Genomic DNA, 26,667 nt, shown 5'->3' with positions numbered 1-26,667 from the left:
ATGACAAGTTGCTAGTTCTTTATCTTAATGCAGCACTTTAGGGCCAAATTCTGTCTTGATGTACATGTCATAGACATTAGTATGGTTGTGTGGTGCGTAAGCCTGCACAGATCTAAGCTGGTGTATTCACTCAAGGCTCATGTATGTTGGCCATTTGGGGAAGGGCTGACGTAACATATAAGGACAGACTGACACAGTCATTTATGTCTGAAAGGCAAGGAGAGCAGCGTGGTGCTTGAGTAGGGAAACCAGAGCAATTTATAATTTGGCCTAGTGAAAACTAAACATCAGCCCAACAGGTCACCGGGCAAAGGGACTTGAGCTACAGGAATGACCTTCCATAGACCTTACAAACTAACCCTCGATGCTTCTTCTCAGTGGCGTGCCAGGACAGTTTTATTAAGGCATGCAACAACTCACTGGCACACCTTAGGCATCCAAAATAGTGTCATCCATGCCACGTGACCTCGCATGTACCATATGGGCCAAGGTGATGCTGTTTGGAGTTGTAGTGGGGTGGTCACCCGCTCCGGCCTTGAAGGGCTTAAAACAACCAGGAGAGGGCTGTGGCTAGGAGCAAGCAGTTCCCAGGCTGATTGGGGAAGCAGGCTCACCTGTGGCCATGCCCCAATCAGGGCTCAGCTGTCCCTTATAAGAGGGCAGTGGGCCAAGAGCAGACAGAGTCTCCTCTAGCTGTGGAGGGAGATCGGCCTGGCTGCTGGGGAGTGTACCAGGGTATCTGAGGTGAAGCAGGGCTGGGGAAGGCCAGAGGAGCTGGGAGACTCCGGACTAGAAAAGCCCCTGGCTGTAGGCTTGGCAGACGGCCTAGGGGAGGTACTGGGATTGCAGGGGGCAGCCCAAAGGTAGGCAGAGGCAGCAGGTCCAAAACCCCCTTGCCTGTGATGATTGGTTTATACACTGCAGTCCGCCCCAGTGTGTAGGGGCTCAGTGGTCACTGGCAGTAGCCAAAGACTGAGGCGAGGTGGGGATAGTGAGTGAGGGATCCCTGGGGAAGGGAGACCCAGGGACTGTGGGGGTACTGCCAGCGGGCAGCACCCTGGGTAAAAGGGACACCGGGGTCCAGGAGGGACACGGGGGCCAGCAGCAAGAGGGACACCGGCCTGCAGAGGGCACTCTGGAGGCTGGAAGAGCTAATTCCCTGAGAGACCAGCAGGAGGCACCGCAGGGGTGAGTCTTGCACCGTTACAGGAGGACACGATTTTGTTCTACCAAATGGTGTCCTCCATCATGAGAGCTGGATGGAGTTATTCTGCGGACCGGATGCGGCCCACGGGCCACCAGTTGGACAACACACTGTTGGTCAGCTTGCAAAGTGTGCCTTGCATACATAAACGGCATACTACTGATTCTTCTTCAAGGATGATAATCAGCCTGGATGAGTCTGAGGGATGAACTGATGACCAGATCTGGAGCAAGGGAAGGCCTTTTTCTCTCCACAGCATGTGGGTGGGGTCATTCTTTCCCTCCTGGAGCACTGAGCAGGGATTATTCACTGTGGTCTGGGTTGGGGTGGGATATATCCCAAGTGATTGATAACCTGAGACTGAAGGGGGCTTTAGTCACTTATAGATCCCAGTCCTTCCCGTGACTTTGTTTCCTCCTTGACCGGTGAGGAATTATGTTACTGGGGAAGGGACAGGCACCAAAATGGGCTCTTGGCAGTGATCAGGTAGCTCGTGAACTGTGACTACTGCTCATCGCATTGCTCATAAATGCCTCATTCTTTCCTTGTGCTCTTTTGTCTGTCTGTATCCACCTGTTGTCTCTTGTCTTATACCTAGACTGTCAGCTCTTTGGGGGCAGGGACCATCTTTTTGCTACTTGTCAGTACAACACCTGGTGCAATGGGACTCAGTGCTACCATAATACAAAGGATGAAAAGCTCACCCACCGTGGGCAGTTTGCTCAGTAAACTCAGTGCAATGGCCCCTGAGCCACAGCCGATTTCCAGGATCACCGGGTGAGAGACAACAGTGGGGCACTGGTGACCCACATTAACTGCAGGGCTCCCGTTCCTCTGGATTTCTTCTTCCAACACCAAGGAGACAAGATCCTAGCAGAAAAGGAAAAGTGAGCTGTTTCTGTGGGAGTCTGATGATGACTCAAACTAACACCCAAGAGCTGGGGAAAAGGAGGGTGAAAGAGCCCCATTTCTCACCTTTGCAAACAAATCAAATGCATCTTTGTATTTTAAAAAAAGCAACACATGCCAGCAGCAGGACTGAGATCCCAGAAACAACTTCAGCTCCACATAGTGCTTTGACTGTAATCAAATCTGCAGGTGCCCTACAGATCCTTTGATATCTTTTAGGGCATTTGAAAAGAATAAGCAGCAGGAACACACACACGTTGCCTGTCCCCCATTTCTTTTGCCACAATCATTAACTTTTATCTCTGAAAGCCTCACTACTCACCAGTCTTAGCCTAGCCTTGTCCGAAACTTTACTCATGGTTTGAAATCCCTTAAGACCAACCCCTAAAGCACTAAGCCAACCAGCAAATCGACAAGAAATACAGTAAATGGCCCAATCAAGTAGGCTTCCTGTTTTGGCTTGCATTGCACAACTACAAATGCTGGTTTGTTATTGCAGGGTCACACTCAGGAATGGCTGGTTGTTAGCATGGATTTTTATTTTATTTTGACAAGTCAGCACTAGGATCTTTATTGTGAATCACATATAAAAACCCACAACAAAGAACTGTATGGATTTTGCCAACAGGTATATGAGCAGAAAGATGCTCCAGGGTAAATTACAGGCCTCCCATTCTAACTAGCAGCATTTTATGTGAATCCAGTGTGACAAAGTTCCTCCTCTACCTTGGTGGGTCTTGCGCTTATTGGTTGCTCGACCATCTGGCCAGACCCTGTCACACCATAAAGTAACAATGAGTGACTGGTGGGAAGGTCAAAGTCCTTTATGTAAAATGCTAGATTTTTCTCAGGAGCCAGCACTGAGCTGCCTGCAGAGTGAACCCTATTTGCATGGACATCCCAGTATTTTCCCACACCCTGCTCTGGAAATCAGGCCTAAAGTGGATTAGAGAGCACAGGAGGCCTCAAGCAAAACTGCTTGGTTCATCTGCCTTTGCTGGTTATTCCACACCACAGACCAGTTTGTTGCATCACAGCAAGCTGGTGTGGAAACAGCTAAGATGTTGCAAACAGGTGAAGAAATAAGTAGCTGTGGCAGACGAGCCCTTAAGAAACAAAGATCCTATTTCCATGCAGCAAGCTATCCCTAGCAATAAAGGAAGACGAGCAGGTGAAATACCTGGGAGAGGTCAGTTGCCTTCCTAAGAAACCTCCAGAAACATTTTTGTACAATGCATGAGCTGCTCTTCAACCCATTAAAGAAAAAATCCACATACACTGTGTCCCAAGCGAGAACTGGAGCTTGTAGCTGATGAGCAGCCTGGCTTGTTTCAATGTTCCCCTGACCTGGACCTGACTGTGGGAAAGGCAGTTTGACTGTCCCATTTTTAAAGGGAGCTCCTTGTCTGTGGATTCCTCCTGCAACAGGGTAAAAGCACATGCAGGTGTACTCAGGACGCAGTGTATGAGGGTCTAGCATGCCTCTGGCCAGGTCTACACTACAAAGTGGCATAACTACATTGGTCAGCAGTGTGAAAAAACTGCCCCCCAGCCAACAGGAAAACCCCCCAGTGTAGATGCAATTTGGCTGATATCTTGGCTCCTGTCAACCTAGCTAACGTCATTCAGGGAGGTGGTGTAAATATGCTGCCAGAAAAACTTCTGTCGGCATAAGGTGCACCTTCATTAGCGGACTCTGCCAATATACCTATTCCAGCAAAGCATGTGTTGTGCAGACAAGACCCCTCTCTTGGAGCAGAATCAGCTGGTTTTGAGGAGGCTGGCTGCAGACGTGAAGCAGCACCCTTCCTTGTGTCCTCGGAAGGGGTTAGTACCCAGAAAGCTTGGTCAGCAAGAGTGCCCTTGCATGCTGGCCGTCTCTGATCACTTACGAAAGGGCTATGCTTACAGGAACACTCCAGTGTGACAAAGAGGAGACAATCACAGGGAGTGAGTACAGAGCAGTAGTTCCTTCTTATCCTATGCCTCAATGATCTCGTATTGCCAGAGTATTTCCTCATGAAGCTCTTCCAGGTCTCTCTCCAACAACAAATGCTGTTGCTCACTGTTTTCTTCTTTTGCCCTCAGGCAGGCATATTCCTGGTCCAGTTTTATGGATTGAGCCAAGACACTGTCCCTGGAGGAATGTATCTCTTCCAACTTGGCCTACAAATCCGTCTGGACTTGGCTGACCTGAAGACTTATTTCCTTGAGCCGGCTGTTCACTATCTCATTGTTTCTCTGCTTCTCCATCGGCACCACTTCTTCTCTAGGTCCAGCGCTCCTTGATCCCAGATACTAGCAGTTCCCACTATCAGACCATCTATGTTGTACAGTGCCTGGCATTTGCCATATTTATGAGCTGCTAGTTTCTCCTGCATTTGGATCATCTCAGCATTCATCTGCGCATGCAGATGCTGGTGCTGCTTCTTTAACTGCAGGGCTTCATGGAGGCAAACCCAGATTTTTCTCTGAAGAATGACATACTTGTTTTCCAGTGTGTTGATTCACAGCCACAACGAAGTGGCTTCTCTCCTTCTCTGCAACCAGCTCTTTTTGCCTGTCTTCTAGTAGCTAGATTTGTTCGGCCAGTTTCAATAAGAACCCAGCATCTAGGACTGCAATATCACCTAGGACTGTTTCAATATCACCATCTGAACCCTAATGACACCCACTTCCCGGGACCTTTGACTGCCTCTAAGTCTTTGCCCTGGTTCTCCCAGTCTGGGAACCCCGCTGTCCTTTGGAGTAACTAACTGTGTCTTTTTCAGGCTCCTATATCAGGTTACTCAAGATCCTACAACCCTCATGCTGTGAGGATGACAAATAAGTCAAAGCATCCTCGGCAAGTTGGAAATAATCTGAAACCCATGGCTGACCTCTGTCCCTGAAGCTTGCCCCCCAGGCTTGCCCACAACTTCAGTATCTTTTCTTCGGTGAGAGCCCCCTGGTCCAAAGTTCTTAGAGGGCAGCATCTTCTAACAGGCCCCTTTTCCCCCACACTTATTTACAAGTTACCCCCAGGTTATCACTCTTCCTTACCCCACACTGTGTCCCCTCAGTCCTTTGTTCAGTTTCTGCAGATGTCTGGGTCCCAATATCCTTAATAGTCCAGACCGGCCCAGGTGCCTCAGTGTCCTGTCTTGGTCAGCAATCCAGATAGTCTCTGGTTTCACAGGGGCAGACCCAACCTACATGCCCATCTTGGCAACAGCCAGTGCACCTGACTGGCAGGACCGCATGTCTCCTCCCCTTTCAGCTTTTAGGATGGGCCAGCCTGTCCAATCGCTACCCTTGCTGAACCTACCACCTCCCCCCACACCATGCCAGGGACCAGAAGGTCTGGGGTCATCACTGTTTTCTGTCCCCCAGCCTGGGAGGTTGGACGTCTCACAACCAGGGCGAGCACAGGCACCTCTCTGCATTCTCATCCCTCCTTGATGGCAGGGCATTTTCAAGTCCATATCCAAGCACCATAAGTAAAAGTATGGGCTGTCCCTACAGGCTCCCTTGTGGCGCAGTCCGGTGCTGCAGATGTGCCCCACCTTGACTCCTCCTGATTGGGATGTCAATAGATTCACTTGAACAGCCCAAGATGGGGTGGGAGCTGGGAAAAGGAGAGGCCAACACACTAACAAAAAAGCAAGTTATCTTTACATAAGGCTTCAAGGCAGGAACAATTACAATAAACAAGTCATAAAGCCCTCACCTCAGAGCCCTGCTTATGCTCCCAAACTTAATGTTCACAATCAAAGACTCTAGTTAGGTCAATTTCCTAGAGCCTGAGCAGAAACAACCCCACTGCCCTCCTGAAGCCTGTATGGCTTCTGCTCCTCTCTCTTGCTCTGCTTCCTCTTCCTGTTTACATAGCCCAGCCCTAGGGTGGGGAAAAGCCTCCTGGATTACCTCCAGGCTGCCCTAGCTGTAGGCTCCAGACCATCCCTCAAAGGCGCAGTATTCTCCTTCACAGACCCCATCCCAGGGCAAGCGCCCTGGTATTTAATTTGGGAAATATGCTCACCTGGGAGAAATCAGCTCTCATGTGAATACACAGCCAGGAGACTAAAGGTTTGTCTACACAGGGAAATTGATCAGCATTGCTATAGCAGAATAAGGGTATGCCTACATGACAATTAAACATGTGTGGCTGACGCATGTCAGCTGACTCAGGCTCACTAGGCTCAGGCTACAGGGCTGTACAATTGCAACAGAGATGTTTTGGCTCGGGCTGAAGCCCGAGCTTTAGGACCCCACGAGTGGGGAGGGTCCAGAGCTTGGACTCCAGTCCGAGTCTGAATATCTACACTGCAATTTTAAAGCCCCACAGCCTGAGCCCTGCGAGTCCGTGTCAGCTGACAGAGGCCAGTGATGGCAGTTGCATTGCAGTGTAGCCTAATTGTTCCTCTAAAGTTGTGTCAATATAACACCCCACCGAGGACACAATTCCAGAATAAAAGTGACTTTATTCTAGAATTCCAGAATAGAGTGTCCACAAATGGGAGTTATACCGGGATAGCTATAGCAGGATATTCCTCTACAGCTGTGCCAGTCAATTTCCCTAAACAGACAAACCCTTGGCAAATAGGCTTGTATTCAGATGGAAATTTCATTCCCCAGATCCTACTCTACATCATCAGACTGGAGCTTCCGGCTAGGAAGTAGCATTAAAATGGAAGTATTAGAGACGCCAGCACTTGACATAGAGAAACTGAGCACAAACCTCACCACCTTGCACTCCAAGTACAAGCTACATTTCTTTGACCTTATATTCCCTAACATAAATATACAGCCATATGTATACTAACCCCTTCCCTCCTAAATACTATCAGAAACCCCTCTCCACTGCACATGCTGCTCCCCTTTGGGAGAGGCTGAGAAAACAAACATGTGACAGGTTTTAGGTTGCTTAAGGAAATACTGGAAAGTGCTCAAATACTTTGGTGATGAGCACGCTATAAGAAATATAGATTAGAAATAGAGGTTTCTAAAATGGCTTTACATATTAATTATACAATATATAGTATATAGTCTCATATTGAGAGTATTCACTGAGCTAATTACTGCTATAGAATGTAGATTTCCTTTCAGTCATCTCAATCCACTAATCTAGCAGACAAAGGCATAACAAGATCCAAGGGCTGGAAGATGAAATTATGAAAATTCTAATTGGAAATCACAGGAAACATTTTAATAGTCAAAGTAATTAACCTTTGGAACAGATCATCAAAGGATATGGTGAATTCTCCATCACTTGCTGTCTTTAAACTAATTACATTGGATGCCCTTCTAAAATATATGCTCTAGTTCAGACACAATTTGTTGGGCTCAGTAGTGCCAATTACATAAAAAGGAATAGTAATTCCCCCTACTGCAGGAACTACATGCAGTACGTTAGACCAAATAATCATACTGCTCTTAAAAATCTACAAAAATTGAATATCTAGTCATCCTATTTAGCTTAGATGTTTGTATGTCCCCATTAACTACAGTATGGTGAGCACCTATCCCTATTTAAAGTATTTATCCACACAACACCCCGTGAGGTAGAGAAGTGCTATTATCCCCATTGTAAAGATAGCAAACTGAGGCAGAGAGAGACTGAGGCCATGTCTACACTATGGGCGATAGAGTAGCACAGTTGTAGCTATACTCCGGTAGCGCCATAGCATAGATACTTCCTATATTGATGGATATGGTTTTTCCATCAATGTAGGTAATCCACCGCCCTAAGCGGTAGTAGGTAGATCAATGGAAGAATGCTTCTATTCTGGGGGCTAGGCCAGCGTAACTAAGCAAATGAGCAACACTGCTTGGCTGATCTAAATTTAAGTATAGGCCAGGCCTGAGTGACTTGTCTGAGGTCATACAAGAAGAAGGCTGTGGCAAAACAGGGAAGTGGCCTAACCTGGGGCATGGGAGACCCAAGTTCATTTTTTCCCTTTTGGCATAGCTCTGAAAACTTGTGCTGAGTGTCTCCCTCTCAGGCAGCTGGGAAAAGTGAAGAACAGAAAGGTCAGAATCAGATGGTGCAGATCATGTCAACACAGTGCTTGGTTACCGCCAAACTATTTTTTTGTTTTCCTTTTACTGCTGCATATTAAAAACCTAAGACACATATTAACAATTCACCTTAGAAATTCGACCCAGTTAGATATTTATCACTGGGCACTGGAGAGGTGTGTTATCCACTTGATGGAGAAATGCTCAATTACGGGGCTATTAAAATGCAAATTATTGCTTACAATAAATGTCAGAGCCAGTGTGCATGCAGCTCACACGCTCAAAATCCTGCTGACCTGAGTCATTGCCACAGATAGTGGCAGAGCTGCTGGATTTATACTCCTTTCTATGCAACTGAGTGTGTGTGAGGAAAGGTTGTTTAAAAGAAAATTCCCCATCTAATCCCAAGAATAACCCCTACCAGCACCTTTGCTCTGGCATGCAGTAGTCTTTAGGGGGAGAGGGAACAGGGGGAGAGGGGACGGACTGTGAGATCCTCCTCTCCTTTTGCCAGTGGAAATGGGACCCAGGCACCCTTTGGCATGACCCACAAAGCCATTAACAGCCTCCAAGGAGAGATTGTACATTTCTCCCAGAGGCTGGATACCTAAAGGTGATCCACAGCAGAAGGAAAGGCTGCAGAAAGGAGGGAGAGAAGAGGATGGTGACCCTAGAGTGTAGCAGATGGAGTGAGGCAAGGACAGAATACTGACCCCAGGAGGGAAAGAGTGACAAGGGGATAGAGTAGAGATGATTGACTTGACCAGTGATGCATTTAATGTGGGAGTTTCACTACCAGACGAAAGCTTGGAATTTCCCTCCCCAGACGAGGCGGCCAGTTTCCTCCAGTCCCACCCAGGGGGGCAGGGGCAGAGATTATTGCCCCACATCTGCAGCGCTCCTATCCTTACCCACATAAGGAATGCCCATCTGCTGCACTCTAAGTCCAGCAAGCAGGGGCATGGCCCACCTTCGTGCTGTCTATTGTCCAGCACAGCTTTGCTCTATTGCCTTTGGTTAGCCCGCGAAGGATGGATGGTGCTGCAGCAGGGCTCCAGGCTGAGACTCAGGAGACCACGGGTTAATTCCTAGCTCTGCCACAGAATGAGAAAGTCATGTTCTTTCTTTGTTCCTCAGGCTCCCACCTGTACAGTGGGGACAATGATAATTCCTCATCTCACAGGGGCAGTGTGGGGATAAATCCACAAATATAATAGCCCCATCCATGGTGATCCATACATAATACCTGTGATCCATACACTGTGTAATCATCTATAGGATGTTGGGCTGGGGATGTAGGAAGAGGGTAAAGGGTTGCTATGTGTGGGGATCCAAGTTTGGCACCCCCATTGAACCAGGCTGGGAGAACTGCTCACAAGTATAACACTCTTCAGCTTATACATCCCACATTACATAGGTCTTGTCTACAAGGGGAAATTGACTGGCATAGCTATAGCAGAAATAGCTATGCTGGTCAATTTTCCTGTGCTGCAGACAAGTCCTTACTTTACAGCAGTGCTTCTCAAGCTATCTGATGTGGGGGACCAGCAATTTTTTTTCCAATGTGTGCGCAGACTGGTAGCCGATAGCTCACGGACTGGCACCGGTCCGCGGACCACCACTTTGAGTAGCACTGCCTTACAGTTCATGTAGGAGGAGTGGTGAGTGAAATTCTGTGGCCTGCGTTGTGCAGGAGGTCAGACTAGATGATCATAATGGTCCCTTCTGACCTAAATATCTATGAATCTATGAAACTTCAGAGGCCGTGAGCTCCATGAGTACATTGCTTTAGTGACCCTCTTTGGCAGACAAATGGGGTGCTGTTCGCAGCCTCTGGAGGCAGTGATTTCCAGCCCCTGTTTATCTTTGACACAGGGAGGGAATTTAAGAAGAGACTGGAAAAGGAATGGAGCAGGGCATCCTTGGAGTTGGTGGGGGGGAGAGGGGGAAGAGCTTTCCAAACAATCTCCTTTACCAAGCAAAAAAAAAAAAAAAAAAAGTGTATCCACTGTTGCTTGATTCCCATCATTCCGAGGTTCTCAAACTTTCGCCTGCCTTAACAAAGCAACCCACCGAGTCCTCAGCCGCTTTTCCAAAGTGACTTGTTTGACTTCACTGTCTGAATCCAGCTAACTTAATGCTATGGTTTATTTTTTCCACTTCCCGAGCTAATTGTGAAATAAATGTGTACATTTGCAAACACTCCCAGTTCCCCATGAACCCTAACTCCACCCCTCCAGCAGACACATTCTCACAGGTTCTCGGTATTAGCTCCCCCCTCCCTGTGGCCGGGTCTCTCGTTCACTGTGTTTCTTGGAACTGCAGCTGCACAAAGAGAAAGTCAGGGCACCGCTCGCCAGAACCCAAACCACAAGCTCTCCACCTATGCAGCTCCATCCGGCAGATAGTATATGGCCAGGCAGCTTGCAATGCAAAGATGGGGAGGTGGAAATACACTTGAGAGTCTCATGACTAGAGCTGAGCAAATACCTATAAAAATCACCTTACCCTGTTTGTTACTATTAGCGAGAATCAAAATGCTGAATCTGAACTGGCCAGGTTCACACCCCTTTCCACTGTCTTCTAGAGAGACGCTTACATATGCCCCGGGATATCTAACCTCCTTGCAGTCATTAATGGGTTTATTCTCACCACCCTCCTGTAAGAAACTCTACCCCCATGTTACAGAGAGGAAACCAAAGGACAGGAAATCTGTGGCTGAACCCAGATCTCCATTGTCCCAGTCCCCCGTCCAATTCACCGAATGTCCTTCCTCTATTCACTTTCCAACAGCAAAAATATTCAAGTAAACAACAAATCTAAGATTCAAAGTACAAGCACCCACCTCGGAAACTTGATTCCTAGGCCTGAACTACACTTAAAATGTTGAGCAACCTAGCTACATCGCTCAGATGCAAAAATTCACACCCGGGTGTTGTAGCTCTGCTGACCTAACCCCCCCACCAGAGTACAGGCTGGTAGGTCAATGGAAGAATGCTTCTGTCAACCTAAAAGAAAAGGAGTACTTGTGGCACCTTAGAGACTAACCAATTTATTTGAGCATGAGCTTTCGTGAGCTACAGCTCACTTCATTGGATGCATACCGTGGAAACTGCAGCAGACTTTATATATACACAGAGAATATGAAACAATACCTCCTCCCACCCCACTGTCCTGCTGGTAATAGCTTATCTAAAGTGATCATCAAGTTGGGCCATTTCCAGCATAAATCCAGGTTTTCTCACCCTCCACCCCCCCACACAAATTCACTCTCCTGCTGGTGATAGCCCATCCAAAGTGACAACTCTCTACACAATGTGCATGATAATCAAGTTGGGCCATTTCCTGCACAAATCCGGAAATGGCCCAACTTGATTATCATGCACATTGTGTAGAGAGTTGTCACTTTGGATGGGCTATCACCAGCAGGAGAGTGAATTTGTGTGGGGGGGTGGAGGGTGAGAAAACCTGGATTTATGCTGGAAATGGCCCAACTTGATGATCACTTTAGATAAGCTATTACCAGCAGGACAGTGGGGTGGGAGGAGGTATTGTTTCATATTCTCTGTGTATATATAAAGTCTGCTGCAGTTTCCACGGTATGCATCCAATGAAGTGAGCTGTAGCTCACGAAAGCTCATGCTCAAATAAATTGGTTAGTCTCTAAGGTGCCACAAGTACTCCTTTTCTTTTTGCGAATACAGACTAACACGGCTGTTACTCTGAAATCTGTCAACCTAGTTTCAGCCACTCAGGGAGGTGGATTACTTACACTGATGGAAGAAAGCCTTCCGTTGCTGTAGGAAGCACCTACACTATGATGCTAAACGGCTGTAGCTGTGCCAGTGTAACACCCAGAGTGAGTCAAGCCCTAAGAGTTAATGGTCATCCACTCTGGGAACAAAAACCGCAGGGTGTGATGCATGTTTCCAATCAAAATGAACCAATGTTTCACATGTACGGAAGATCACAATGAACTGTTCGCTAATGTTTCGAGGGCCATGATTGTTCAGGAAAATTATCTGACAGATTAATAGAATTTTGCAAGCCATTCACAGGAAATTTGTGAATTAAATTTAAAAAAGTCAATTTCATGGAATAAGTTATTCATCACAAACTATTCACTGTGTCCAGGCTCATTACAAGAACAAATCATTTGAAAAACATCTTCCTTAAGAAACTAGTTAAATGCTGAAAAGCCCCTGTGTAATTAACCTCTTCACCCCAAGCACTTCTCTGCAGCTCAGGATGGAACACAGTGCGAACTTTGGTCAAGCACTGCTTTGCTGATGTCATCCTACGTCCCATTTGCATTAGGAGACTGCAGTGCGAAAGCTGTCAGCAGAGGTATAGCAAGCGATTCAGCTTAGAGTTTGGTGGGGGGCTCATGCAATCTCTTATGGGTTACAAGCCAAAAGAACCTGCTGATATCTAGTCATCCTCCAGTGGCTGTATAACAGTACCACAGAAACCCTGCAGTTTGGTGCTGCTGGCAGCCTCTGTGCTTAACAGTCTTAGGACGGGGTGCTGCAGTTCAATACTGTGTATACTGGAGGGTAGGACAGGTACCACAAGGTGGGCTGTAGGCCAGGGCTGAGGTGCAGTGGCAGAGCAGTGTGTGGGCCCAGCAATGGGATGATAGAGTATTATAGGTTGGAAGCTCATTGGAACAGGGACTGCCTTTTTGTTCTATGTCTGTACAGCGCCTAGCACAATCGGTTCCTGGTCTATGACTGGGGCTCCTAGAGGCTATGATAGCATAGATAATAAATATTAATAATCAGTACTGTCAGAAAAACTGGAGAGTAACCCCATGTTTTTCTTTCACAAAACACAAAATTAACAGCTGCAGGGGCAGGGAGATAGCATGTTAACCCTCTTAGCACCCCAAACGCTTCCTACAGGCTGACTCTGATGCTTCTCAGCACTCCCTGGGAGCATCCCTTTGAGTCCTGGCTCAAGTGTCCTGAGGCAGCAGGGACAATGAGGTTTGAGGGTCAACATTCAGGGTGGTGTTCTGCCTATGAATCTCTCAGGTTAGAGTTGGGAAGCAGGGGGAGACAGTGAGCGATACAGAAGGCTGGGTGTACACCCCTGTCCAAATACCCAGAGACACACACTCTCGCTTCCTGGGAATGTTTTTACATGTGTTTTTTTTCCCCCAGAAACTGCACTTTCCAGAATCCAGGACTCCCTGCAGAGCCTAATCTGATCGCCCCCTTCCTGTCTGTTTGTCCATTGGCTCCCAATCGATCTGCAACAGGGCACACGGAGGCCAAGCAGGAAACGTGAGCATATGGAAGCCATGGAAATTCCCCCCTGACCCCTTTTAAACACAGGGCCTCCAGGCCAGCTCCATATTCAGATGGCAGCACAGCTCACAGCAATCCCAGTTCATCCCCTGGCTGGCAGTGTGGGGAAAGGGACACACCTCACAAGCCTCCCACACAGACCCTAGACAACTCCATGCCAATGGGGTGCTGAGGCAGCCACGCTAGTGCTTTCGGACACAAGGCCACTGAGGGGGGCCTTTGATCCTATACGGACCAGGAGGCAGCTACATGGATGCCTCCAGCGTTAATCTTCATCCCCTCATAGCTGCCCCTGAACATTTGCAAAATGCCAGCTTCCTCTGAAGCTGCGGGTGCCACTGTCAAAGACAGGATCCCAGACAACATGAACCACTCAGCTCATCCTGTCTGGCAGGATTCTGTGTTCTTAAAACCCCATTTAGGCTAATGTTGGTGAGGGACAAAGGAAATGGGTTGTGGATTCTGTGCAAGCTAATCTGCAGGCTTTATTCAAATAACTCTTCCCAATTACTTTTCTGCGGTAGTTTCACACAGCTCTAGTCCTGACTTCCCACCCTGTACTTTAACTGCTAAATCACACTGCCTCTTAGCTAAGGACCTGAAAACCTTTTGTCAGCAAGGTGGTTGGCTTTATTTCTGTGTTTACATCCCAGATTTACCTATATCAGCAGTTTGCATGAGTGGAGATTTTCTTGCCAAAGGTTGGCTTTTCTCTACTTTTGATGTACTGTTATGTATCTTATTTTTTGGATTGAAGTGGTGCCTAGTAGTCCTGAAAGCATGGTAACTAGCAGTGGCACAGGCTAGTTACCATGAGTACAAACCCGCCTGAACCCTGTGGGTACATAAATCAGGGCAGCTGGATCAGGATACCATTCCCCAGGCTTCTGTGGCTACACTACTCTTTTGAGCTAACGTGAGTCTCTGCAATCTAGGAATCACACCCCTAGCTGAAGGGGGCAAGTAGACAGCAGTGGTTTTAGTGCATACTCCCATTCAAGAACATCAGAGTTATAAATAAAACACAATACCCCTGCTCTTGCCAGAACAAAAACAAAAAACAAACAAACAAAAAAAGGAGTCAGAAACCTAAGAAATGCACAACTAAGGATGCACGTTCCCCAAAAAAACCTTAACTCTGCCCCACAGCAATGATAACCAGCTAGCCATCCCTCTTCCTGTCTTTGCACACGGAGTATCGGAAACGTGCATCATAGAATATGGGGTTTACGATTCATACACACACACGCACACATCTCTCATGCTGAATGTGCCTCTTAGTCCTGACTCCATCCTTTCCTCTTTACAGGTCAGGGATCTATTTCTATGATCTAGCCCCCACAACTAATCTAAGACAGGCTTGTCTGGGGTTAAAAAGCCTCCTACAGCTCTGAAATGGTGCTGATATCCCAGCCAGCCACAGGGCTGTGGAGGTGTCAAAGGTTGTCATGATGAATCCCCTAAGGCTCAAGTGGGGCGTTGGGCCCTGACAAGGCCTAAGAGGAGGGTCAGAGGTAGTGCTAATTAACCATTCTGTGGCTTAGGGGGCAAAGCCTCCTAAGGATAACTGGAAGTTGTCCCTTCCTGTGGCTCTCCATTCAGCAAGTCCACAGGAAGGAGTTTCAGAAGGTTCTGGATGGAAGCAACTATCCCTCTCTGGCAGGAAAGCCATCTCCAGGGGAGAGGGATTTAGAGGGAGACAATGTTTACTTCTAAAAGCAAGCCTTAATTTGCCTAAAAATACAGCCTCACCAGTCAGGGAGGAAAACAGACACCGGAAACTCTGTTAATCATCAGCTACAGGAAAATAATTCCTGGACGTCAAATGAACCTAGAGAGCGAATCTGAGCCTGGAGTGCCCTCTAGAGGTGAGACGTGTATTACCAAAATAATCTAGGAGGTAAATAATAGGATCAAATTAAAAACTCATATACGTGAAATTATGAGGAGGCTTAATTTAGCCTGTGCTTACACAGGTAAGATAATATATGGTTTGCCTCTGGCTTGAGGCATCCTTCACATTATTTTGTTTTTCTCTATTGCATAAGAGGCTAAAACACCTGTACATTATGCAGAAGAACAGCACACAATCTAGCCTGGGAATTTGTGGAAGGTGTTTCCCCAAAAGACCAAGGACCCATTGTGAAATTATACTCTATCTAGACTGTAAATTCTTTGGGCTAGGGACGGTCGTTTTGTGTTTCTACAGCACCTAGGACAACGGGGTCCTGGTCCATGCTGGAGACTACTAGGCACCACTTCAATCCAAAAAATAAGATACATAACAGTACATCAAAAGTAGAGAAAAGCCAACCTTTGGCAAGAAAATCTCCACTCATGCAAACTGCTGATATAGGTAAATCTGGGGTGTAAACACAGAAATAAAGCCAACCACCTTGCTGACAAAAGGTTTTTGGTGTCTTGAGCCTTTCACTTTGATTCTCAGAAATCTTAGGCAGCCCTTGAATAGGCAGAAATTTTCTGAGACAGAGTTTAGTATCAGTTTCTTAAAGAAATCTGGCAAGGATCTGAACTGAACGAGCACTCATGGACTCAAAGCCAATTATTAGAGCTTAAAAGAACTCTGGTTTCACATGGAATTTCAGCTTCACCATGATGGGTTTCAAAGGAATCCAAATGCTAATGTAAAATACAAGAAAGGGTGTGAAACCATATAAGCTGAAATGAATGCAAAAAAATGTGGGTTGAGAGTTTACACACCATGGAGATGGGTGCAGCGTAAGAACTTGAATAGAGTAGAAAGTGATGAATTTCAAACAGGTGAAAAAGAAAACTAGAAAAAGGTGTTTATTTTTCATTTATATATTTGCTCATACAATCAAATATTATTCTGCTGGTTTCACACCCCTTACGTGTCTGTTTCCTTATTCTTTTTTGTATTAATGTAGCACCTTGGGGCCCCAATCAAGAACCAGGACCCCATTGTACTAAGTGCTCTACAAATGTGTAATAAAGACAGCCCCTTCTCCTAGCTTGTGTCCATGTTTACAGGCAGGAACATTTGTGGAAGCAGCCAAGTTTCACCAAGTAGCAACAGGAAGCACATTTTGTACTTGTAAATATATCTGCATCAGAGTCTCAATAGTAAGAGTTACACTCAGTCAATCAGGGAACAGAAACATGCCAGATGACTTGCGTGCAAACAGAATGAACCAGTTCAAATATGGGATAACAATTACTGGCAGTGAGCTGCCTGTGCATGATCTACAGACCAAGAATTATTCAGACGTTATCTGGTGAATGATTTCTAACCACCAATCGCTATGAGAACATTGCAAGTTGCTTGCAGACAAATCACAAGCAGGAAGACAGCTCAAATGTACTGACTACATTATTTGCTCAGAAAATAAATCAGAGATTTTCCTGTTGCATTTTTAAAATAAAATGGAATTCCTGAAAAGTTACATTGGCAACATATGCAAAGCAACATTCACCCCTGAAACACACCACACAGAGTTCAATGTCTGAAGCAGCAAAGTGAAAGGAGCTGAACATCCACTCAGCTTGTGCAACAGCTTATACACAGTACGTGGTGCTTGGAAAGAGTACATGCACAAAGCATCACCCAGCTGGATGGTGCTCAATATCTGGACCTGTCCCTACCCACTTCCTATCCAACTATCCTCCCCCAAAGCTGGCCCAGGAGTGCTCCCACGTAGTGTCAATGGCCTGTCAACTGGGCCACGTTTGTTGTGATTGTGACATAAATGGTCTTGCCCACACACCTTCTCGAGACAACAAACAACTGAGTTCCCAATGTTTTTGTTAGCTTGACATTAAACTAGAGGGCACGGCTGGGAATGGTGACAGTGTAGGATGGGATTAAGGCCAGACAAAGAACACACAGATCTTCAGCCGTATCTCTCTGCATCAGATACCAGAAGTGGCTGGCTCAAAATACAGCAGCTTCATCTGAGCCAGCAGCAGGTGCTCCCATTATTTAATGTAGGATCAACAGAATCAGACCTGAGCAATACACAGACTTACACAGCAGCAAGAGTGAAGCTCAGCATACCTCACCATCTCTTGCCATGCCACTGCTGACCAGCATATGACATTATAGAAATGATGATGAGACAACAGAAAGCCAAGAAACAGCAACAGCTAAAAGAGAAGCAACAGCAGCCTGGGATATATGCTGCTGCTGCTGCGCTTTCTGAGTATGACAGATACTTACTCTGCCACAGGGTAGGTTCCCCTCTAAACCCTACTCATCAGCACCCTCCCACTACTCCTCCCTATCACCCTCACTCATCAGATCCTTTGCTATTTCCTCTTATATTTCCAGATGAAATGATACATAGGACAACTCCTCTGTCCTCCCAAACTCAGCAGCAGCACAGACCACCTGCCCGCCAGCCTCTGGCCTCTCACAAGTGCCTGCCTGATTGCTTCCTCCTTCCAGTTAGGCTTGGCAAATTAGATGTAAATTAGTGGGTGGCAAGACATGCCACGTCTCTCTGCAAAGGAATTCGCTGACATAAGAAACGCTCCCAGGAACCTCAACAAAGGGGAAATTTAAAGCCTTTTGAATCTCTAGGATTGTGCCAACAAAGGGTTTGGCACACATGTGCAGAACAGGGGTGACCCTGAGGAGATTTCAGCTGGGATCCATCGGGTGGAATGAAGGAATGTGGCTGCATTTTGTTGGTTAAAAAGGCACTGTGGCTAGGATATCTATGCCCTTGTCTGCATGGAAAAGATTTTTTGTTATAACCTAAGGTGGGCAAACTATGGCCCGTGGACCACATCCAGCCCACGGGACCGTCCTGCCAGGCCCTTGAGCTCCTGACCAGGGAGGCTAGCCCCTGGCCCCTCCCCTGCTGTCGCCCCTTCCCCGCAGCCATGCCACTGTGCGGGGAGTGTGGCTGGCTCTGGCCGGGCAGCGCGGCTGCCTGTCCTGCCACTCTGAGCGGCATGGTAAGGGGGTGGGGAGCGAGGGCACTGGATAAGGGGCAGGGGTTCCCGGGGGGGCAGTCAGGGGGTGGTTGGATGGGGCAGAGGTTCTGGGGTGGGGCGGTTAGGGGACGGGGAGATTGGATAGGTGTGGGAGTCCCGGGGGGGAGGGGAGGGGGCCTGTCAGGGGGCGGGGGTGTGCATAGGGGTCGAGGCAGTCAGAGGACAGGGAGCAGGGGGGGGTTGGATAGGGGGTGGGGTCCCGGGGGGGGGGGGGCGGTTAGGGGTGGGAGGTTCCGCGGGGGGAGGGGGAGTGGTCGGGGGCAAGGAGCAGGGGAGGTGGCGGGGACCAGGCTGTCTGGGGAGGCACAGCCTTCCCTACCCGGCCCTCCATACAGTTTTGCAACCCTGATGTGGCCTTCGGGCCAAAAAATTTGCCCATCCCGACCTAAGGTGTGAACCACTGTAGTTATACCAGGATCAACTCCTATGTGGGCAGTCTTATTCCAGTTTACAGAGACCTCCTTTAGGTTTAATTTATGTCACTTGTGAAGGGATTCAAGCTATACAAAAAAAAAGCCACTCTTATACTGGAATAGGAGTGTCCACACAGTGGGTTATAGTGGTCTAACTGATAAGACTTTCCCTTGTAGACATGGCTTCAGTTAGCTTTTCACACTGGGTTCCTGCCTGCGCTGAACACCTTTAAATGCAGCATGTTCCAGCACACTGCATTGTAATTTGGGCCAGTGGAGATGTATTTACCAAACAATGCAAGCACATGGGCAAAACCAGCAATACTCTCTTGCATTGGCAATCATGGCCTGCTCTGTATGCAATAGGCCTTTAAGAACTGGCGGGGCTGGTGCTGCATGGAAAGAATTGGAGCACAGCACCTAAGGAAGCCTCATCAGCAGATGTTTTGACTTTCAGAACATACAAGCTCCCTCTGGCATTTGTGCCAACATTGCAGCGCTGAATTAGAAGAGGGTCAGAGGCTGGAAATGCTCTCTGAAGTTGAGAAGAACAGGACTACCTATGCAACACAGCTGCTAGAAACTGTCCTTTTTGGCGGTTGATTTTGGATGTAGCTGTTGAGGGGCAGCTTTCTAACTAAGAAAACAATAATTCAGGGCCCCTGCTCCAAACTGAATAACCATAACCAGCAAGATAAAAGCAAGGCATCAGACACAACTCGGGCAGTCTCCACTCTTGGATGCGAGCACTACATTTAGAGAAAGCAATCTTGGTGCAATTTTGCCTAGTAGGTAGAACTCTGCATGGATAAAAACTTTGTATCTGCATCCAATCCACAATCTGCAAATATGGTTCATGGATGCAGATAGGCACAGATTTCCAGGGCTCTATTAGTAGGAAACTAATGAGGTTGCGCTGATGTCACAGTCCTGAATGGGACTCCAGCGCTGAACATTCATACGGTCACTGTACAAGCGAGGGTAATGGGATTCTTCACCGAGGGCCTGCTCGTCCTCCCATTAAAATCAATGGGAGCTTTGCCATTGACTTCAGGAAGAGCTGGATCGGGCCCCAATTCTCTTGCCTAACCAAATAATAGAAATTTTTTTTCCCAAATATTTTATTTTTGGTTAATGAAAGAAGCAGGATGAAAAACCCTGGGACTGGAGGTCTTCTCTTTATCTACAGATCAAGTACAGTATATCTAGGTGCTTTCCACACAGTCTCTCTCCCCCCCTCAACATGACTCACCCCTGAGGTAGCAGATCAGTCCTATATGGGTGAGGTATTTCAGTCTCCATGACTCACTGCCTTTGGCACCTCTAAGACTGCCAGCAAGGGGGCTAATTGTATCGGTCATTTTTGTGACGTGGGCACCTGCCTAGGAGGAACTGAGCAGTGACGCACCAATTTAGTTCATAATGGCCACCAAGCTGTAGTCAAATGGTAAAAGTACTTAGTTACTAACCAGCAGGGAGCAGATCTGAGCCAGAGAGCTAGAGGTGAAAAGCTCCATGGCCAATCCTCTTAGCCATCCAGTTTCCTTACTTTCTCATCAGTCCGGGCAGATGAGGAAAACATGGTGACTCAAGGGGTCGCTGATGAGATATGGACCCCACCATGTCTAGGACACTGGTTCAAATCCAGCCCATGCCAGAAATGACCGGTTTGGTGGCCTAGGGAATGAGTCAGTGATCTGAGTCCTGCTTCTTCAGTGCCTGTCCTGCAGAAGCTACCCAAAGGGACCAGCTTCCATCCCCTACTAACTCAGGCTCAATCTGAACCAGCAAAGACACAAATACCCACTACCAATATCCTGAGATTTCAAGAAGAGTGATTGCTACCTCCAACCACAGGCTGATTTTGTTAACATAAACTCTGAATAGCTGCAGGCTTCTTATTCTGGTATCAAAGTACCAAGCCATTAGGCTCCATTAACAATGTCCTTAGGGTATGGAGAAAGCCATTACATAGCAGAAAAAAAGGAAAACGCTCCAACTACTTCCACTTGGGGTTTCCTTGTGACTGGCCTAGGTGAAATAGAATCGCTAACAAAACCTGCCTTAGTGTGGGACTGGGAGAAACACAACCTCTCCCCCAACAGCATGGGCCAGGAAGCAAAGTTCACCTACAATAGTCTCATATCTCCTTTTTTGCCTCCTCCCGCACCCGACCCCGAAGGAAGAGTGAGATGGTCAGTCTGGGCAGCTCATCACCTATAGACTCTCATAAAGTACAGGGCACATCTGTAGCAACGCAGTGCATGGAAGAGCAGCTTAAACACCTCCTTTCCAAGGTCTTACCTCTGTCTCAGGCCGAGGAATGAAGACTGGGGGTCTCATCTTGAGGGTCAGTTCCCAGAAATCCCACTCACCAAGGATGTACTGCACAGGCATCCTGCAACAGGAGGGGGTGGGTTACACATCACATTAGGACTAGACTCCCCTGTTACAGACAAGCCCTCAATCACCTTCTTATCAACCTCCAAGCCATGGGCACTGTCATTGCCAGCAACTTCACTTCAGGGGATGGAGGGCAATGCCTAGCACTGTTAAAGATCCTTGGATGTGGAACTGAAGGGGTCTAACAAGATGACCCATGAACACATGGGCAGTGAGGGGATAATACATGAAGCCCAGCATCCACTACTGACACATGATGCCTCTTCTAGAATCCCCAACAGACTCCTCTGTCGTGCATCGCATTGCTAACCCTCACTGCAGGACACAAGCATGTTCCACAACCACCAGTCACATGGATAATTGGGAGGATGTATGTCTGCAGTATCCAAAGGGTTAGGTTTTTTTCCATATCTCCTCTAGGCTCACTCCAGATGCCTTCTGGAGGTCTCAGTTTTCTCAATGATCCAAGTCCCTAAGCATTTCCTCTCCTCACAGACTGCCACACCATCTCCAATTCCAGGTGACTTGCAGACATTGGCCAAATTCACCCCTGTACTGAGAGATCCTGGGGGGAAGGGAGGGGAATACTGGGTTTTGCCAACTCTACAACAGCCAGAGAGACCCCAGCATCAGGAAAATTCCCCCGAGGCTGGATCTGCCATCTCTGGGGTGGAACGTGACAGCTATTTAACACTGCACAGCAACACTGCACAACAGTTGAGGTCAGGGAGCCAAGAAGAGGACTGTAGCCAGTGGAAACTGACAGGGGAGTGGAAGCATGAGGCACTACTGATAGTTTCTCTAATGGACTCAGAGCTAACATCCAGCTGGGCCTGGCCTCTTTTGTAAAGTTCCACCCGATGCAGCCTCCTTGCTCCAATGGCAGACTCCTATTACCGCCACTCCCTGGTCATTCAGCGACAACACAGCACTAGCGTCTGCTCTAGCCCATTGAATGTGAACACAACCCTCCTCGCTCTGTTTGTTTCCTCCATGCTACTTCCTTCCCACTGGAAGGAAAAGATGGTGGGATGGTTTTAAAAGGGGACGCTCCTACCTTTGTAGCCGCTTCGTACTCAGCTTCTGGATCTGCTGCTGCTGCTCCAATGTGAGCGGGGTGGAGAGGCTGCCAGCACCCAAGCTGTGAAACTGAAGAGGAAATAGCTTTAATACCTGCCCAACTGTGCAGCTTGCTCACCTCCTTCTCCTGTCCCTGAACAGCACCTTTAAAGGGTATTGGAACATTCACCAATAAATAACACCCCAGACTTTCTGAGATCCCAAATCAATAGCAGAATCTACATAGAGACTTAGAAGTGACTTACTCAAACAGTTCCTCTGCATTTACCTGCTAAGTTCTGGGGTTCAGGAGAGTGGGCCAAATTCAAGGCCACATAGCCATAGGTCCGGGCACAATCTGGGTGCCTGTTTCCCATGCTATAACCAGTGCTAACTCTGGCAGACCCCTGTATAGAAATCATTAGAGGAGGGCAAAATGCTTTACAAACATTAATGAATTCAGCCTCACCCCAATCCCCGTATGAGACAGGGAAGTGTCAGTCTCCCAATTTCATAGCTACGGAAACAGAGGCCCAGAGAAATTCAACAATCTAGTCAAGATCACCAAGTCCACTGATGAATCAGGAGTGCTGTGACTACACAACCATAATCCTTTCTGCACCACTTAACTGTCTTTGCTCCCAGGACGTAGGAAACGATATATTCGCTGGATTCCTGTGCTTCAGGGATCCCGTTTGCCTCAAACACACCTCGCCAGTAGCTGACCAGCTCAGTGGCTGTCATTTTAGCACTGAAATTCTGCTTCCGAAGCAGGCGGTGAGGGTTTAGGACACAGCATTTGGCAGGACTCCCTCCCTCTCCTTCATAGAGATTCAGGAGGCCCAACAGCATCCGGCGCAATGGGCTGGTGAGGAGCCTCATCTCGTCAGACGCCACTTCTAGTTTCCAAGATGCCACGTGTGTCCTTCCTTCCCAGGCCACCTTCACCAGACCTAGTCAATCTCAAGCCTCAGCAGGCCGGGGACATGGTCTCCTCACCACCTGACACTCCCACATCACAGCTGCTAAACGCCCACCAGACACTCGGCCACTGCGGGAGTCTTCTCATGCCCACAGGCGTTGTGAAAGGCATCCTGTGGGCATCTCCTCACATCAAGGCACCAGCTCAGGGCATCATTCCTCTGCTGAGAGAGAGAGAGAGCACATGTAGCTTATGGGCTAGTGAGTCAAAGGGAATCCATCCACCAGAGAGCAGGGTGCTTTCCTCACTCCCAGCCAGAAAGGCACTCACTGTCCACAGGAAAACACAAACAATCATTCATGCTATCACAAAACGCATCTATGTTTAAAGGGTTGAGATTAAACAGCAGGGAACTAGTAGAGGCAGGACACTGGGAATGGGGAACGGGGCTTTTCGCCTGTCACCAGCTCCGTTTCGCCTTGGACAGTAGCAACTGAGAGTTACAGTGCAAAGGGTGACTCCTATGTGAAATGAGTCCATAGTCTCAGCCCCCTGCCTTGTCCACACACCAAACCACTGCCATAACTGGCTCGATGTGCTCCCCATCCTCTTGCTGGCATTACAGAAAAGGCAGCGAATAGATGCAGAATCCACACTCCCCTGTCACTCCTATAGGTGGTCCTTGCAGGGTTGAAGTACGTTGCTGGAGCAGCCTGTAGAGACCATGGCATGCTGTTGCTTGTGCTGTGGATAAACAGACTCCAGGCTTCGGCACCTCTCCTCAGTACCAAAACCTGCTTGCAAAGTGTAAAATAATTCCACAAACACAATGACTCATGAAATCTAACTGGGGGCGTATTAGTCTCTCACCTAGAGAGTGCTGCCTCTGGAGTCCATATCATAGCAACGCTGCTCAGCTTTGCAGGCCTGTCCCTCTAAGGATGGGCCAGTCACCACATTTGGTCTGGGAGAAGCCAGTACACAGCTATGGCTAAACAGCCACCATTTCTTGGCCTGGGACCTTTTGTCCCACAATGCACCTGAGGTGGCTGCATTGGATGGTGTGTCCTGCTGCCTTGGTTCTATTCTCCCCAATTCACCATCTCTGTATCCTGCCACCCTCGTTCTATTTCCAGTCTGTCCCAAATTCTCCATCTTAATGTGAGCTCATGACATTCACCCACTCTTGGAGTGAAAGAGTGAGAGCCTTGCAAATTCACTGCCAGTCACCCTCCAAAACACTCTCATCAGCTGCATTGGAGAGTGAGCGGGAGCTGGGCTCCAGTCTCCATGCAAAGAGGTTGGGCATGGGAAAGGAGAGAGGACAGACAGGTTGGGAAGAGGGATAGAAGGTAGATTGGCTCATGAAGGGTAGGAATGAGGGGGAGAGAAACACGCTAATGTGGAGAAAGCCCAGGTCAGGACAGGAAAATCTGCTAGAGGGAAGCCCTGGGCATCTTGGGGAGAGAAGAACAGCTGCATCCATGCATGGAACGAAGAGAAATAAACAGGAAGTCCAGGAGGGAAAAGAGAAAGGGAGCCAGAACTCTATAAAACAGCTGTTCAACACCGCACTTTGGAGCTGTGATTTAATGGAAAACACAAGCCAAAACTTTCCCCAGTTTTGCTCTGTGAGGGGATGCTCTCCCTTTTCAGTCCCTGCTCCCTGCAGTTGCTATGGCTTCTCCTTACCCCCACATTTTCTTTTTGGGAGGCTGATGGGGTGCTGCTTAACAACCCTGCGAGATGCCTGTCCCCAGTGCATAGAGAGCCATTGTGAAAAGCAAAATAACCTTTCCCAGCTGCAATATGGTCTGGAACAGAACGGCAAAGGTTTTCCTATGAGGAAGAACACGGGAGAGAGCCAATCAGGTGAGAATTAAAGGGACCGAGTCAACCCACCTCTGTCCAAAATATTGGGTTTTGTAACCTCCCCGTTCGCCGGAAGTTTTACTAATTTTACTAGGGGAAATGTTCGCGCCTTGGTTTGTTTTTAAACTAGACTAGTGGGAACAGTGGCTTTTAACGACACACACTGCCACATCCCCCCTCCCTGCAGCATTTGCATTCCCAGCGCGGCAACAGACCAGAGGGGAACTGACTAGAAGCAAAAAGAGCCAGACGGACTCCGCGGATTTTATCCTGCTGTGCTGAGGGAAACGCAAAAAAATAAAATAAAAACCAACCCCAGAAACAACCAGCCAGAGGGAGGAGGGGAGTTATTTGGGGTTTCCCTCCTGTTTCGGAGCCTAGGTGCTGGGACAGCAAATCCACCGGGTTATTTACAACATACCAGCGACCCAGACCTCCTGGCAGCCCCTGCTGCCTTTTCCCCTGTCCGGCCCCGAGCCCGCCGGCGGGTTTGAGTCAGGGACTCCCCGGGAAAAGCCGGAGCCTGCAGCGCGCGCAGCAGCAGCACGTTCTATCGACGAGCACGCGGAGCACTTCCTGGTGGGGCTGCAGGCAGCGCAATCCAGCGTGCAACCGCGGCCTCCGTGCACGGGTTCCCTCAGCTGCACTGTTCCCCCGCCAGCAGGACTCCAGGGAGAGCGGCTGCTTCGGGGAGAAGAGGGAGAGCTCAGGGCAGCAGCAGCCGCTCCAACAGCCCTGCCACGCAGCTGGGAGGAAACCGGGGAGGGGGCTGCTTCCCCACCCTTGCGCCCTGGAAAAAAGGTCCCAGTGCAGAGGTGGGTGACAAGGGAGCGTCCCCGAACAGTGCCATTTGCACTGTAGTGACTGCCACGTCCCGGCTGGGGTAATTTTCAGGATTTCAGACCAGATATTCCCCAGTTTCATTAAACCTCATTATGCAATCAACAGTGCCCTTCGTTGGAAGACTCAGGCAGTCACCTTTGAAGACTGGACCCAATGCCTCATGAATCCAGACATGGGATCTAATGCACCAGAATCTGTTCTACTTAGACTGGAAGACCTTTGGGGGCAGGGACTGATTTTTGGTTGTTACACCTGTGCACAATTCCAATCCTCAGCCCCCCATAAAACCTCTAGGGGCAGCCACAGTGTAAACAATAAACAATAATTCAGGGGACTGGTTTCAGCCACTAACACAAGGGTCTCGTCTCAGGAACCTGGAAAGTTTCTCTCTCTCACCAGCAGAAGTTAATCCAATAAAATATTTAAATTGTTTTATTAAAGCTAATGTTAAAATTATCAAATACACAGGTTAAGGAAAGAGTGACTATACATCTGGGTGTAATGCTTGAATTGTTCCAAAAGTACAAAGTTAGGTTTAAAAGTCATAAAATATATATAGTACACAATCTGCAACATCCCAAATTCAGGTTAATAAATTTAACAAAAAAGTTTAGATATTAGCATCCAGATATTCAGGTACATCACTCATAAAAGGTTATACTAAAGGTTAGCTTGTGGAAAGCAAATATAGTAATAAGTTTAGATTGTCCCTCAGTAATTGAGAATTTAGGATGAATTGTATTTACTGAG

At 47.9% G+C, this 26,667-nt stretch overlaps 1 protein-coding gene across 13 annotated transcripts in view; it reads right to left on the bottom strand.

The window, feature by feature from the left end:
• HEMK1 (HemK methyltransferase 1, mitochondrial release factors N(5)-glutamine) overlaps window positions 1-25,702 on the bottom strand; it is a 105,128-nt gene extending 79,426 nt beyond the window's left edge. For 2 of the 13 annotated variants that reach the window (XR_007357637.2, XR_007357636.2), the window contains exons 1-5: window positions 25,496-25,699; window positions 22,911-23,425; window positions 22,279-22,370; window positions 21,123-21,216; window positions 1,913-2,074 (exon numbers count right to left, since the gene is read on the bottom strand). Coding sequence is in view for 11 of the 13 variants with exons in the window: in XM_048857816.2 (XP_048713773.1) it covers window positions 1,913-2,074; window positions 21,123-21,216; window positions 22,279-22,370; window positions 22,911-23,162 (600 nt within the window). In the remaining 2 variants the exon portion in view is untranslated. The other 11 variants (XM_048857816.2, XM_075130619.1, XM_048857815.2 and 8 more) reach the window with 11 other exon arrangements.
• Between the last annotated feature and the right edge of the window lie 965 nt (window positions 25,703-26,667).

Source organism: Caretta caretta, chromosome 7, assembly GCF_965140235.1.
Source record: "Caretta caretta isolate rCarCar2 chromosome 7, rCarCar1.hap1, whole genome shotgun sequence".
Lineage (NCBI taxonomy): Eukaryota > Metazoa > Chordata > Testudines > Cheloniidae > Caretta > Caretta caretta.
Note: the sequence above shows the minus strand (reverse complement) of the source record. Positions and strands in the feature narration are given on the sequence as shown.